This window comes from Orbicella franksi, chromosome 15 (assembly GCF_964199315.1).
Source record: "Orbicella franksi chromosome 15, jaOrbFran1.1, whole genome shotgun sequence".
NCBI lineage: Eukaryota > Metazoa > Cnidaria > Anthozoa > Scleractinia > Merulinidae > Orbicella > Orbicella franksi.
Genome location: NC_138159.1, coordinates 18744920 through 18759151, shown reverse-complemented (window position 1 = coordinate 18759151; position 14232 = coordinate 18744920). Strand labels below are relative to the sequence as shown.

The window sequence follows — 14232 nt, the reverse complement described above, 5'->3', positions numbered from 1 at the left end:
CCGCATTTCTGGATTGAAATTACCGAAATACCACAAGAAAAATTCTCCAATACCCCAAAACCCAATGACCCCCTCCTTGGAAATTTTTATTTGTTTTATGTTTAAGAAGCCATAAAAAGACAATGTGACTTACATGTAGTTGTTTGCTGGCAGTGCAAGGATATTGTAGGGAGAAATCAGATGTTTCTCGCTCACTCATTGGAAGTAAACTGTTCCAATACAATCAAAGGGCAAGTAAATTAAGTAAAGCCATTTATTTCATTCATTGTTAAAATAAAACTTAAATAAAGTGTTCTAAAAAAAAGCATTATTCAGCAGTTTTGGTTTGGTTTTGGTCCTTTTTACAGACAGTTTATTTACATTTGTTTTTTCATTGAAGCTGATGCAAAGCAATTTACAGTCGCACAGCTGAAAATGCAGACATGTTAAGACTCTGCAAAACACTTCACAATTATAGGCCATTTCTGAGTTACCTTTAAAAATGAGATCAATTGCCTAATGTCCTCCTTGTACTCCCACACGGCAAACATGTAAACCAGCTTTTTTTTTTTAATCTCAGTCTTGTAACATAACTGATGTTTCTACCTTGTGCCTCTGTTTCAAAACAATTTTGGGGCAAAACCTTTCATATGAAAACAAGTTTGATTTGCATGAAAATGAACCTGTAGGCAAAACACATTTTCATATGAACGTTTTTGCACACGCACAGAGACTTGTTTTGAGACAGAGGTAAAAGGCAACTCAGAAATGGCGTACTGTCAAAATTAGATCATTTTTTTTTAATAATGGTCATGCTAGAAAACAATGAACTGTGAGTAGAGCTGTTCTGTTTTCCCTTGTTAAATACATATTTTGTAGCCAGGGTAGTACTTGACTCTAAAATATTACATAAAACAATTTTGAGCCATGTTTTGAAACCTCTTTTCAGATGAGTATAAAATATTAAATACAGACATATAAAAAAAGTTCAGAGTAGATACTGTAAATTTGTAGCTTGGATAAAACACCCATTAAAATTGCAGCCTGAAGTAAGCATTGTAAACCAATATTAGAAGCATTTCAAGACCCAAAACCTGTTGGAACAGTATAGAACATTGAGAGCAGGCTGCGGGAGAAAGTTTAGGTACTGGTTGAGAATTTTGGGGGGCAGGTTTTACTTCCGTGGGACAAATAAATATGTCATCATGACACACCTCTTGACAAGAAGGACATATTAACTCTCCATGATATTCCCAGTCATTATCTTGTACAGAAATATTGATATGCTGCCCTTTGTAAAAACACTTGAATTTATAGCCTACAATTTCCATCTTTAGTGAGTCCGGCTCACATAAATATTTGTAACAACCACTTCCCCAGTTTGTTGCTGTCCAGCGCACACCACAATTCTGCCTAGTCCACTTTCCCAATTGTTCAAAACATCGTGAGTTAGTCCCATACGATTCCAAAGCATAGTTTTTGTCTTGCTCCAGATTGTTGTGATACGAGATGCAAGAAGAAGTTCTAACATCTTTGCCTTGTTTAGTCCACGTGAAAGCTTGATAATATGGACAGTAATCTGCCAAAGCTACGGATCCACCATAATTCTCTTCTGATCCAGCGACTCCTGGAATAGAACTGGCGACAAAATTTTGAAAATCACCAGGCAGCTGTTGTTCATACTCGACTAAGTTGCAGCTTGCAACAGATGTCTTGTCAACTGTACAACTAGTCTTGGAATTACTGTTTTTCTTGACGTTATTGCAGAATGGAGCCACGGTTTTTCCTGCATCTTTTTGTGCCTTCATCCAAGCTCCACAGCTGTTTTTAGCAAACATACACCCCAAGTTTTTCCCCCACTGCAATGGCTCTGCCATATTATAGTCTACTTTGTACCAGCCTGTGTCTTCCATCAGTGCTAACGTCAGCCTAGAGAATGCAGAGTTTTGAGTGAAGACGCCAGTCATTCCTTCATTTCCGAACAGGCGTTTTTCCCAGTGTGCCAATGCAGTCCCTTCACCGCCCTGATTTTCAAGTTCAGCTCCTTCTAATGTTGAGCAGTTAAAATGTTTCCTTGCTTCTTCCTTGACTCTTGGTGTGACCATTATGTGAACATTGTGGCGCACAGCACCAGTCCGTGTTAACCAGTCAGTCCTAGTCACTTCCTTTGCAGTCTAGCAAGAAAAATGAAAGATATACCGGTATGACAAACAAATAATGGTGATAGAAAAAGAATGATCACATTCAAGCCTAGTCACTTCTAGCCCAACACAAGTCCTTGCTACAGTGGAACCTTGATTTAATGAACCTCTATTTAACGAAGTCCTTGGTATAACGAATGGTATTCTTTGCCCCAGTAATAGTAAAATATATATGTAACAGAACCATGACATAAAAAAACCTTGTTATAGCGAACATATTCTGCCAGACCCTTGGCCCTTCATTAAATCGAGGTTCCACTGTATAATCAAACCCCTACAACACACTGATAAACCAGCCCTAGTTATGGAACACATGATAGCAGGTGCTAAGAGTCAGGCAGTGTGAGGAGAAAATGGGAGAACCTGCTTAGAAGCCTTGCAAAATGGTATATTTCATGCAGTAAACAACTACTGAAGCACCCAGTTGCAATTTTTAACCCACCAGTGCAGCAAACATTGTAACTAACCTTCCAACCGCTGCTTAGCGTTCTATATTTTGGGTGCAGGACCGATGTATACGGAAGAATAGCAGCGCCTGTAAGCTTGTCATCATGGTATAGCAGCTGTTATTGTTTTAGGGTTAGGGACATTGTTTGCTACCTCACCCAGTGTATATGTACAGTATGTGAGTCCAATAAGACAGATCCCTACACTAGTGTGTTAGAGACATGCATAATGGATTACCTCTTTGCTCCATTTATAGTGTTTTAGAACACGTTCATCTGTTGTTGGTAGTCCATTACTCGATCGTGGAGTCAGCGGATCTCCATTCTGACTCCGGTAAAAGGCATACAGTGATGGTGCGAACCCAAGAGCGTGAAATATTTCATGTTTTATCGTGGCAAGTACCTCACTGTAGCTAGTTCTAAGCTCATCTGCGGTGACCTTTCCTGGGCATATGTTGATAAATCCCACAACTGGTCGATCTAAGGCGCTTTCTTGTTGGCAAGCAGAACCATAAGCTAGTGTTGTTATGCTGTTGCAATTACTATCGGCAACTGCTGTCACGTAAAGTATAAAATCCGTGTCGTTGTGCCCTTCACCGGCAGTAAAACCTGGACGTGTGTCGTTCTGACAATTTTGGCCATTTTGATCACATATTCTACACTGATCTAAATCGTGTTCTGGAATATCAATCGGCCCACATAAGGTTCTAGAAGAGTTGCACGCCTCATGGCAAAATCGAACGTTACCAGGACGTTTTCCGTCGGCGCTTCTCGTGAAGAAAGATTTGTTAGAACAACTTCTTTGAAGAAGAATCTTGGATGTTGTCTTTCGGACTTTCAAAGTTTTTCTGAAGTACTCTTGTGCTTCACGTAAAATATTCTTAACGATCGTCGGATTTTCTAACTTGTTGATGTCGAGAAAATCCAGTGAAATCCGCAATGGCTGGTCAATACTGCGTCTTTTTATTACGTGGGATGGCTCGAGTACAATGTGACGGATCATTTCGTCGTGTTCACGGATCGGTTCATCCGCTAGGGAGCAAAAGGTGGCTAAACTAAAAAGGATCGTATATTGAAAGAGCACACCTTCGGCGGCCATGTTGTTACCCTACGCTACGCAAGGGATCTGGAAACGACATTGTTGATTGGCTGGTTTGAAGGGAGTGGCGCGACGGGAGCCCGTTTCCTGAATCAGGTTTGCAGCATGTACAGTTTAAAGTCCTATTGCGTTGATGTCATCCAAAACGGGAACGGCCTTGAATGGTTTCGTGGTTTTGAACAGTGAAGAACGGTGTCCATCAAAAGCGTTTTTTAAAAATTGAATTTAGTTGTTAATTAAATGCTTTTCAGAAGAAATAGCAATATGCTATCGTATTGACTTCCCCTTCCCCGTGTCCTTACCTACCCTGGAAATCCCCCGGAAGGGAAAAAAATGTCACTTGTGTAACCCGCGGTTTATTTTCGCGCCCTTTTCTTCTGCTTGTGAGTCGCTGACCAATCAGACGCTTTGTAGCTTATGACGTTGATCGAGGGAAAAAAATTATTTCTTTTCTGTGCTTTTCTTACGTAAAAGTATTGCTAAAAAAAGCTAAAAAAGTTTGACATTGCTGTGTTGGGAGTCCTGAAAATCGACAAGAAGAAACTTAAAAGATCAGTTTTGGATACTTTGGATACTTAGTCAGTGTTTGAACAAAGTACGCTGAAAAAGAGGTAAGTTAATTTTGTTATGTAGGACGCTGTGTAGAAGAAGAAAAAGATCCGACAAGAAAACTGCCACTTGATAGTTTGAAAAAACCTTGCTGAAAAAACCTGCTGAAAAACCCTTGTGTTCAGCTGGTCACAACTAATCATTGGGTCTGTTCAGTTTCTAAGACTTTAAAAATAATTCGTTTTGACAAAGCCACTTTCCAAGTATGTGAAGATGAAAGTAAAGCAAGCATATAAGCTTAACTTTGAAAGCGCACAGGATTAAAACCTATACAATAATCTTATAAGTTTATTTACGCTTATCGACCATAAATAGAAGTTAGTATCTGATTCTAAAGATTACTTTGTCGACAGCGGAGACTAGGGACTGAATCAAAATAGGCTTGTTACCTGAGATGGCCGGGGCTTTATCAGAATACGAGCTTCTTCGGCTGAGAAACATAAAGAGGAACCATGAATTCATGAAAAGTCTTGGTAAGTGTTTTAATTAGAACGATGTACAGGCCATATTTATTAATTAAGTAATTTTTTTCTCTATAGGAGTGAAAACAAATACACTAGGTTGGATTTATCATCGGTTTTGTTCAGTACCAGTGCCTAAAATGGGGAAGGAAAATTTGGAGGCTCGCTGTCCCTTTTCTGTTGTAAAATGTGAGGGTATTGGCAGTTTTCGATATTTGAGCTCAGCAAAACAGAGAATTTATTTCATTCCCCAAGGATAGAAACGTTGATAAAGATGGTAAATAGATAATTAATGACTTGTTACTTCCTTAGCTATTTACAACTGAGGTTACTTTAATATATCAACGTGTTTACCGATCAACTTTCTCGATTTATTAGATTAACTTCTCTTTTTATTATCAATTTTTCAGGACTTCCTGTTCCCGCAGTTCCCTCTGGTCTTCCAAGTCGTCCTCGCAAAACACCTGTTAAAAAACCGAAGGAGGTACCCATTAGTCAAGATGACGAAAGCTCAAGTGAAAGTGGTGATGACAGCGACGAGGATTGGGTTCCAGGATCAGAAGAAGTTAGAAGACGAAATAAAATGATAAAGAGATTTATCCCTGGTTAGTTTCGATATAGAAAGCAGTCGCTGTGTCTTACATGTAATTCATTCACTTTCTCCACAAAAAAAAGATAATCGAAACCTGACCAACTATTCCTGGCTGAAACAGGGAAGACTCTTACATGTAATCAATTCGTTAATCCGGGCGATTGCGTGGCTGTGGTGTTTGTGCCTCGATTCAAAATCTCTTTTGTTGGTTTCTTCCTTCTCCTCACGCCTCCCCTCCTCTCCCCTTCCCTCCTCTCCCCTCCCTCTTCTGGCCAGGACCTGAACCCGGAGTCAGTGCGCCAACCGTTAGGTAACCGCGCGTTCCACTCTCCCTTACAATTAAATTAAAATTACATTAGAGCGGTTTTCCGTTGAGTGTTGAAAGTATTCAGTCAGTTACTTTTGTTTTGGTTTTACTACGGTGCGAGTTTTGTGATTTGGTAAGTAATACTGAGGTTTGGTTTTGGTTTTACCACACTCAATCGAAAACTGCTCTATGGAAAGCAACTAATTGTTATAATTTCTTATCTTGTCTGTGTATTCTTTTCTCTTCACGTTTTAGATATATTTTCTCACCTCTTCTCTTTTCTTGACTCCTCTTTCCTTCGCCCCTCTTTCCCGTTCTTTTTTTTTTACATTTTTCTCTTCATCTTTCTCTATATTCTAACATACGTCGTTTTCCTTTTTTATAGATTTTAGACCAAAACCCCAAACCGTTCCTGTTCTGAAAAGAGAAAAGGAAACCAGCAAATTGGTAATGTTACGATAATTTAATTTAAGTACAAGTAGCCAAACTAGACGACCATACCCATTCAGTAACCTTCAGGAACACAAAACAAATGGATGACGGTTTCCTACCATTTAGAAAAGACCGAAAGAAGAAATGTAGAATTCAGTAAGTATTGACATCAGACTGTTAGAGTGCCAAATTACAAGCCTTTGTAGACCCTGTGACTCATGCTATGTTAACCCTCCCTTCAAAAAGAAAAACACGAACTGGTATATGCTATCGGATGTTTGTTTGTGTGCTTTCGTCTTTCAAAACTTGTAGGTGGAGAACGAAGAAAACGCTTTCCCGAGCGCATTTGATGAGCTGGGTCAACTAGGCGAAGAAATGGACTTCATTTCAGAAGAAACTGTTGTGGTTACTGGTAAAAGAAGGGAAAGAAAGAAGACTGAAAATAAACATCTCGAGAAACGTATTCAGTATGCCACTCGTGGGAAAAAGCACTCTTATTGTGAGCCTGAGGTTCCAGATGATGACCACTACATTTGTGAGTGGAATAATTTATCATTCCTCAAATACTTTAGTAATTGTTTCTCCTGGTGGGTTTCTTACGGCTTTTACACTAGTGTAAATCGTGAATCCAAGTCAATGCTAGCGCTGCTCATCCGTTATGTACATTTGGACTGCTCTGTGATCATGTTTTGACATGTACAAGGTAGCTTAAATTCAGTAATTGCCGGCTCTCGAGAACATTTCTCTCTCCCTTAAGTCTGTCAAGAAGACTACTTGTGTTTAGTAAACAGTAAATCCCCATTGAATCCTCGTGATACTTAAGATGAAATAAGCTCTTCTAGTCATCCTTTCGGTTTGTCGATCGAGTAGTAAGAAACCACCCCACTCCGCTCCCCGCACATACCCACATCACCTTCTGCGCGGTCTTTTGATGATACAAGGCGCGTAAGGTGATTTATCGCCTCTAATGAACAGAGAGTTTTCCAATTTCTTCATTTTCACTCTTGGAACTTGAGCCTTATCGGTTTATTAAACCTTGAAATCAATTTGTGTTTTTTTTATTGTTTAGTTTGTGAAGAGTGTCAAGACCTCCATTTCGGTGATTGTCCAGTGCATGGCCCTTTGCAGGTTATAAATGACAAGATTATGGAAGGATATTCTAATTTGTCATCCGCAGTGGCTTCACTACCGCCAGTTCTTAAAATAAGCCAGTCATCTATTCCTGGAGCTGGTTTAGGCGTTTTCAGTACATCTGAGATTCCAAAAGGAGTACGATTCGGTCCCTATAAAGGAAAAAAGATAGGATGGGAGCACATCTCAGACGAAACAAATACGAGTTACATGTGGGAGGTAGCGTTATCATCATGATGTGCAAAGTAATCATAATAACTGTTTGTAAAGGACCTAAGCTCTCTTAGGTCATGTCTTGCTCGTAGAACACATGTTGAGTTAAAATTCGCGGACAAATTACCGGGACCAGATATGACTTTTTAATGTAGGACCAGGAGCCATAATCGGGGACGGAGACCGTAAGCGCGCGCCATTTCTAGTATTGGGGTTGTCCCCATGACATGGGACAATAATTCTATTTTTAGAACAAATTGCGCCATCGCCTGCGGCACACGCGCGTACATGCTGCGAGGATTTTGTGGATGTCGCGCGGAGGAAATGGCGTCCGAAATTCCCGAAATCTTTCATGTTTTTGGCCCACAACTCAACGCGTTTACGTCTGTTGGAATTTTGCTTAAGTATTTTCGTCGTAAGCTGCTCCAGTCTGAGTGAAGTAAGACAGTGTCGAAGTTAGGTATGTTTCGCTTTAAGCTTATATCGCTGACCAAGTTGTGTTCCGACGGATGCTTCTTTTACGTGAGCTGTACATTACTCCACTTTAAATTTCACATATGTTGAAGATTAACAGCTTTTCCATTACACAGCAAAAAACTAGCTGAATACATTTAGATATAGCAGAGCTTCAGGACTTCATAGTTTCCTAGCTCCTCTTGCCACACGCTTGCGAGGAATTTGCCAGTCTATCGCTAGTTTGAGTTTCGCCTGAATTGTAAGCAACGCTTGATGTTTCATCAAGGCCCAATAACTTTACGTCCGCAGATACTGCTCAGTTTTATTCGTGTAAAAATCCAGCAAATTCTCCGTTGTCGATGAATGAAAGCGCCCGCCGTTACGTGTTTTGTACAGTCAGTAAACATGACAAATTGTACTTCCGCCGCACTTTCGTGTGAAAGCGTATACCGAACTCAAACAATAACTCTATAGTTTTTAAATATGTTTAAGATTGATAAATGTTTGAGAACATATTAAAAGCTAAGCTGAAAATATGTTAAAAAAGCAGAAATAATCAGCAAAGTTACGATGACGCCTTCTTTAATCAACTTCGAATAACGATTTCGATTTTGTTGATTGAGTTATCAAAACTCCTTGTCTATTTTCATTTTCGCAGTGTAAAACGTCGCTATGCTTATGTTGAAGAAACACACATGATGTTAGTAGCCTTTTTTGCGTTCGTGAAATTTGTTGCAGCATCTCAGCACAAAAGATAACGAAAGAAATCTTTGTCAAGATTTGTTGACAATTGAAAACACCGACTCGGACTTGAAAGTGCACGAGCTGCACTATGCAAATGAGCTAATTGTACGCGTCAGACTTTCCTTTCAAAAACTTTTGCAAACTCACCAAACAAGCAGAAACAAAAAGACACCATCAAAACAGGTTTTGGTTATGACACCATCAAAACAGGTTTTGGTTATGATTAACCATTGTCTAAGAAACTCACAAATTAACTCGATACCAGAGTAGAGAGTTTTCTTGCTAAGTCAGAACAAACGCAAAAACATACGCGTAAGCTTAAAACTAGCGCGAACAGATCTTATTATTCATTCCCAGCGTGAGATTGAAGTCTTGTTTTCGACCCTGAAAAACCCACCTTTTCCGTTAGCTCAGAGCATATAACTACATATAAGCGCCCTGGTTCGTATTCCCTGCCTTATTCCCTGCCATCGCTGTGAAAAATACGCAAGATAATCTCGCGAGGTCTCTCAACTCTCACCATTTGATCACGCAACGCGACAACATCCACGCGAGAGCCTCCGACATGTGCGTGCATCCGCGCGAATATGTGACATCAGGATGGCGCAATTTGTTCTAAAAATAGAAAAATTGTCCCATATCATAGGTGCGCGCGGATCCCAAGACTTACGGTCTCCGTCCCCGATTATGGCTCCCGGTAGGACATAAATCACTTTACAAACTGCATCGTTCAAGTCTCGGTAATCTAATTTCTGAACTGTTCCGCGTTTATTTCTGAATTCCAAACCGAAAACCGATTCGTAGTGAAACATCGCAGTGAATCGCCGAAGTACCGATGATCAACCGTTACACTCCGGCCGGGAAGGAACACCCCTAAGATATTGCAAGTGAACCCGAAAGAAAAAAAAATTGGAGAGACCTCTCTCCGAGTTATTCAGTTTCGGGGAGTTCGGTTGTAACGTGATGGTGCTTTTGAACAGTAAATATTTTCAATGCATCATTGATTTTGAAATTAACTATTTATCATTTTCCTGCCTTTCCTGACTCTGATGGAATTTTGGAATTATGTGAATGTATGTTCTTCGTATACAGCTACTGTAGGCTTCAGGCGCAGCATTATAGTATAATTTTTTTTCAGATTGTGAAAGATGGCAAGTTCAGTCATTTCTTAGATGGTCAAGATGAAAGCCATAGCAACTGGATGCGGTTTGTAAATTGCTCTCGATGTGAAGACGAGCAGAACTTGGTTGCTTATCAGTATAGAGGCGAGATTTACTACCGTACTTACAAGCCAGTAACTCCAGGGAAAGAGCTACTGGTGTGGTACGGAGAGAGCTACGCCCAAGATTTAGGAATATCCCCCTGTGATAATCAGGACCACAGTATTTCAATAGGTATTAAACCAACAGAGTCAACGAACTCAATACTGTATTTATCTCATTTCCATTTTTGCTTACGATTCGTTTGTTACAAAACATTAAGTAATGGAACAAGACATTTTGCTCTATGTCGGGAAGCACAGTAGCTGGCTGTTTTCACGAAAGTACCAAGTGGCTGAACTCAGGACTGCCGATAACAAAATCACCAAGTAGTAGAATTAGCAAGGTATGCGTATTTATTGCTAGAGGTGTATAGCGCTCAAATTTACTTGACACTCAGATGTCGCCAGCTGGAGGGATTTCGTTTCTACCGTGAAATTAACTTATTGTGCAAGACTTTAGACATCAAAATCAATTCTAATGGCATGATTGTGCAGAGTTAAACAATGCGAAATGTCCTCGTTGTCACGATAAGGATATTTCCGACAGACAAAAACTGTCAAGGTATGTCTATTTTTATCATGTAAAAAATTGATTCTTCTATTTTTAGGTGTTGGCTACACCTGCGAGGGCTGTGAAAGGATGTACACTTCCTTAAACTTTTTACAGAGACACAAGAGATACTACTGTTCATCCAGAACAATTGCAAAAATCTGGGAATGTAAACTCTGTAGGAAAAAATTCACATCGTTATATGATTTTAACAGCCATACTAGTACTCATGCAGATGAAAAGCAGTGTCAGTCTAAACGATGCAACAAGACGTTGACTCAGTCTACCCATCGGAATAAGATCTTCCGTACTCATGCAATTGAAAAGTCATATCAGTGTGCACAATGTAACAAGGCATTTAACCACTCTATTGATCTGACCAGGCACCTCGGTACTCACACAGGTGAAAACCCATATCAGTGTCCACAATATAACAAGGCGTTTAACGTGGCTGGTGTTCTGACCAAGCACATCCGTATTCACACAGGTGAAAAGCCATATCAGTGTCCACAATGTAACAAGGCGTTTAACAAGGCTAGTCATCTGACCACGCACCTCCGTACTCACACAGGTGAAAAGCCATATCAGTGTCCACAATGTAACAAGGCGTTTAACCAGGCTAGTACTCTGACCACGCACCTCCGTACTCACACAGGTGAAAAGCCATATCAGTGTCCACAATGTAACAAGGCGTTTAACAAGGCTAGTCATTTGACCACGCACCTCCGTACTCACACAGGTGAAAAGCCATATCAGTGTCCACAATGTAACAAGGCGTTTAACCAGGCTAGTACTCTGACCACGCACCTCCGTACTCATACAGGTGAAAAGTCATATCAGTGTCCACAATGTAACAAGGCGTTTAACCGGGCTAGTCATTTGACCGAGCACCTCCGTACTCACACAGGTGAAAAACCATATCAGTGTCCACAATGTAACAAGGCGTTTAACCAGGCTAGTACTCTGACCACGCACCTCCGTACTCACACAGGTGAAAAGCCATATCAGTGTCCACAATGTAACAAGGCGTTTAACGTGTCTGGTACTCTGACCAAGCACCTCCGTACTCACACAGGTGAAAAGCCATATCAGTGTCCACAATGTAACAAGGCGTTTAACCGGGTTAGTAGTCTGACCACGCACCTCCGTACTCACACAGGTGAAAAGCCATATCAGTGTCCACAATGTAACAAGGCGTTTAACCAGGCTAGTCATCTGACCACGCACCTCCGTACTCACACAGGTGAAAAGCCATATCAGTGTCCACAATGTAACAAGGCGTTTAACCAGGCTAGTAGTCTGACCACGCACCTCCGTACTCACACAGGTGAAAAACCATATCAGTGTCCACAATGTAACAAGGCGTTTAACGTGTCTGGTACTCTGACCAAGCACCTCCGTACTCACACAGGTGAAAAGCCATATCAGTGTCCACAATGTAACGAGGCGTTTAGCCACTCCAGTAGTCTATTCACGCACCTTCGTAGTCATAGGTGTAGGTGACTTACCATATAATTTTTTTCTCCAAAAAAATGTTTTGTGTGTGGTTTATTCTTAGACGAGACGTATGTATGATATGGTACTACCAGAGTATTAAAAGTAGGTAGTCTCCAAATATTCTGCCCGACTAAAACTACTCAACTTCTTTGGCTTAGTTTAGCTTGATTGTACCAAGATAGTTGACCGAAGTACTTTTTATTAAAGTAAAAGCTTTCTTTAACCTTTCATGTGTAAATAGCTGCCATTGTCTTCATCAGTGAGATAAAACCTTATTTGATTGCCCCAATCCCTCAGATGGAAAGTTTGCACCGATTGGACTTTAAGTCGAATTTATACGGGTAGCTTCGTTCTTGAAACTTGCTGCGCAACACTGTTGCATTACAAGCTGAAAAGCGTTATTGTGCTTACTATCAGTTGTGTCGCAATAATCTGCGGCAACATGTTACAAAAAAAAATGAACTCGTCGTGTATAGCTCGGCGCAATGATGGTCAATGATTTATGTTGCGGCACTTGCAATACGGGTGGTAATTCGCGAAATAGCCGCGAGTAGGCTTACGTTGAAGCACAAGCGCGCGCGGGGTAGGCGCGAGCGTGAAATCAAGCGGCAAAGCTTCTTCACCAGACTCCTTCCCGGCGGATCGCTATGCTCTCCGCTTGCGCACGTGACTCAAACATGAGCCTGCTCGGAGGCTAAGAGTTGCCTCCCTTGTCAATGTTATTTGTAAACCAAAAAAATTTTTGCACAACGCGAAAAGGCTTAGTGCTACAGTGTTATGCAAGACGTATGCAGGACATGTAGGTAGCGGTTTACCTTGTCAGCTCGCGTAAGAAGCGACATGAGACAAAGGCGTAGTTACTCCCTTCCTACTCAACAAGACTGTGTGCTCTCTGTGGTGTAAGAAGCAGCCACGCTCGAGTTAAGTTTGACAGTGGCGTGATTTTCCTGTACCAATCACAATTCTTTGCCACGCATAGCAACCAATGAGATTGCTTCATTTTGTATAGACAACAGATTACGTCAAATTGTTTTTTTGTCGTGTTTGCCAAAGTGGGAAAAGGCCGGCTTTCGAGTTGAAAACGCCAATAAGCGGCCGTCCTTTTGTTAACAAGCGGACACTGCTACGCTACTCACTATCTATCACAGAATAGATAGTGAGTAGCGTATCCAATCAGAGTACAGCATTCGTAATAGAACGCTAGTAGATTTATACTAATTAATAAACAATTAGATTATGAGCTCGAGATTTCAATCGTGTGATAGTTGGCGAGGGCGCAGCCCGAGTGGTAGTTGACGAGGTCGCAGCCCGAGTCAACTAATCTAATTGTTTAATAGAAACACGATTTCAAACCAATCAGCGCGCATATTATCGTAGGAATGTTTTCTAATTGTAAATTTAGTATGTACTGATTGAAGTCTCATTTTTGAAAATTATATCTACATTCTGTTGCTTATCAAAGAAAAGTTATTTAGAAGTGCAACTGTAATGTATCTGCTAAGGCGTCACTCAATTTAGACCAGTCATGAAATTTGCCCCTACCCATTAATACGGTCACCTCGTTAATACGGCCAAATTTTCATGGCCCGTTGGTGACCATATTAACGGGGATCCACTGCACTAAACACGCTTTAGTGTTAACACAGTCCCCTCGAGGGCAGAGCTCAAAAGACAACGCTTTCTCTTGCAATCTCTTAATTGAATTTGAGTAAGACGTAAATTTAGTTGTCAGGACCATGGGACAAAGAACTACTAAGTCCCCCAAGAGAGTCGAATCAAAGACCTTCTTCTCACTGGTTAAATACTCTAATCACCAAGCTACAGGTAACACCTGGGGAGCATGGTTATTAAACACTATAGGTTCAGTTGGTTGAAAAATCTAGATCTGTTCTAATGGATGTGGCGGCTAAGAGTTTCCAACCCAGTGCATCGTGGCAATGCAACTCTCAGGTTTGCCATTGCTCTCAAAGTCATTACCATTTATAAATGTGAGCAGAGAAAGACAAAGCCGTTCTTTTTCCAAAAATTCACCGCAAACACTGCTTCCTTGATACGGTAAGGGTCGGTAAGAATGCTTTCAACTAACAGAAGACTCTGAACTTTGCTGCCTATCAGTTAAAGCCTTTTACTGGAGGAAATGCTTACTCTAGAAAAAGCATCACTCCTCATAGGTAACCCGAACCCTAACCCTAAACCCCTAACCCTAACCCTAACCCTCCTCATACCTAACCACCTCCCACAGACGAAAGAACTT

General features: G+C 40.8%; 2 protein-coding genes across 2 annotated transcripts; one reads left to right on the top strand and one right to left on the bottom strand.

Annotated features, from left to right (window-relative positions):
* Positions 1–235: 235 nt before the first annotated feature.
* Positions 236–4082, bottom strand: LOC145470203 (leishmanolysin-like peptidase). Its single transcript, XM_081454035.1, has 2 exons — positions 2865–4082; positions 236–2153 (listed from the first exon to the last, which is right to left on the bottom strand). Exons 1-2 carry the CDS (start codon positions 3723–3725, stop codon positions 1011–1013), a joined length of 2004 nt encoding a protein of 667 aa, XP_081310161.1. The 5' UTR covers positions 3726–4082; the 3' UTR covers positions 236–1010.
* A 562-nt stretch (positions 4083–4644) lies between these two features.
* Positions 4645–12103, top strand: LOC145469659 (uncharacterized). The gene is made up of 8 exons (XM_081453416.1): positions 4645–4807; positions 5206–5400; positions 6080–6141; positions 6445–6661; positions 7196–7476; positions 9809–10064; positions 10540–10835; positions 11004–12103. The coding sequence occupies exons 1-8, from the start codon at positions 4729–4731 to the stop codon at positions 11982–11984; spliced, it is 2367 nt and encodes a 788-aa protein (XP_081309542.1). The 5' UTR covers positions 4645–4728; the 3' UTR covers positions 11985–12103.
* Positions 12104–14232: the final 2129 nt, after the last annotated feature.

Bases quoted from the DNA above. Each gene is read 5' to 3' on its own strand.
- LOC145470203 (XM_081454035.1), bottom strand. From the start codon at position 3,725: ATGGCCGCCGAAGGTGTGCTCTTTCAATATACGATCCTTTTTAGTTTA. The intron at 2,154-2,864 runs GTAATCCATTAT...TTTTCTTGCTAG, and splicing joins ACTATAAATGGAGCAAAGAG to ACTGCAAAGGAAGTGACTAG.
- LOC145469659 (XM_081453416.1), top strand. From the start codon at position 4,729: ATGGCCGGGGCTTTATCAGAATACGAGCTTCTTCGGCTGAGAAACATA. The intron at 6,142-6,444 runs GTAATGTTACGA...TTGTAGGTGGAG, and splicing joins AAAAGGAAACCAGCAAATTG to AACGAAGAAAACGCTTTCCC. The intron at 10,065-10,539 runs GTATTAAACCAA...TTCTATTTTTAG, and splicing joins GGACCACAGTATTTCAATAG to GTGTTGGCTACACCTGCGAG.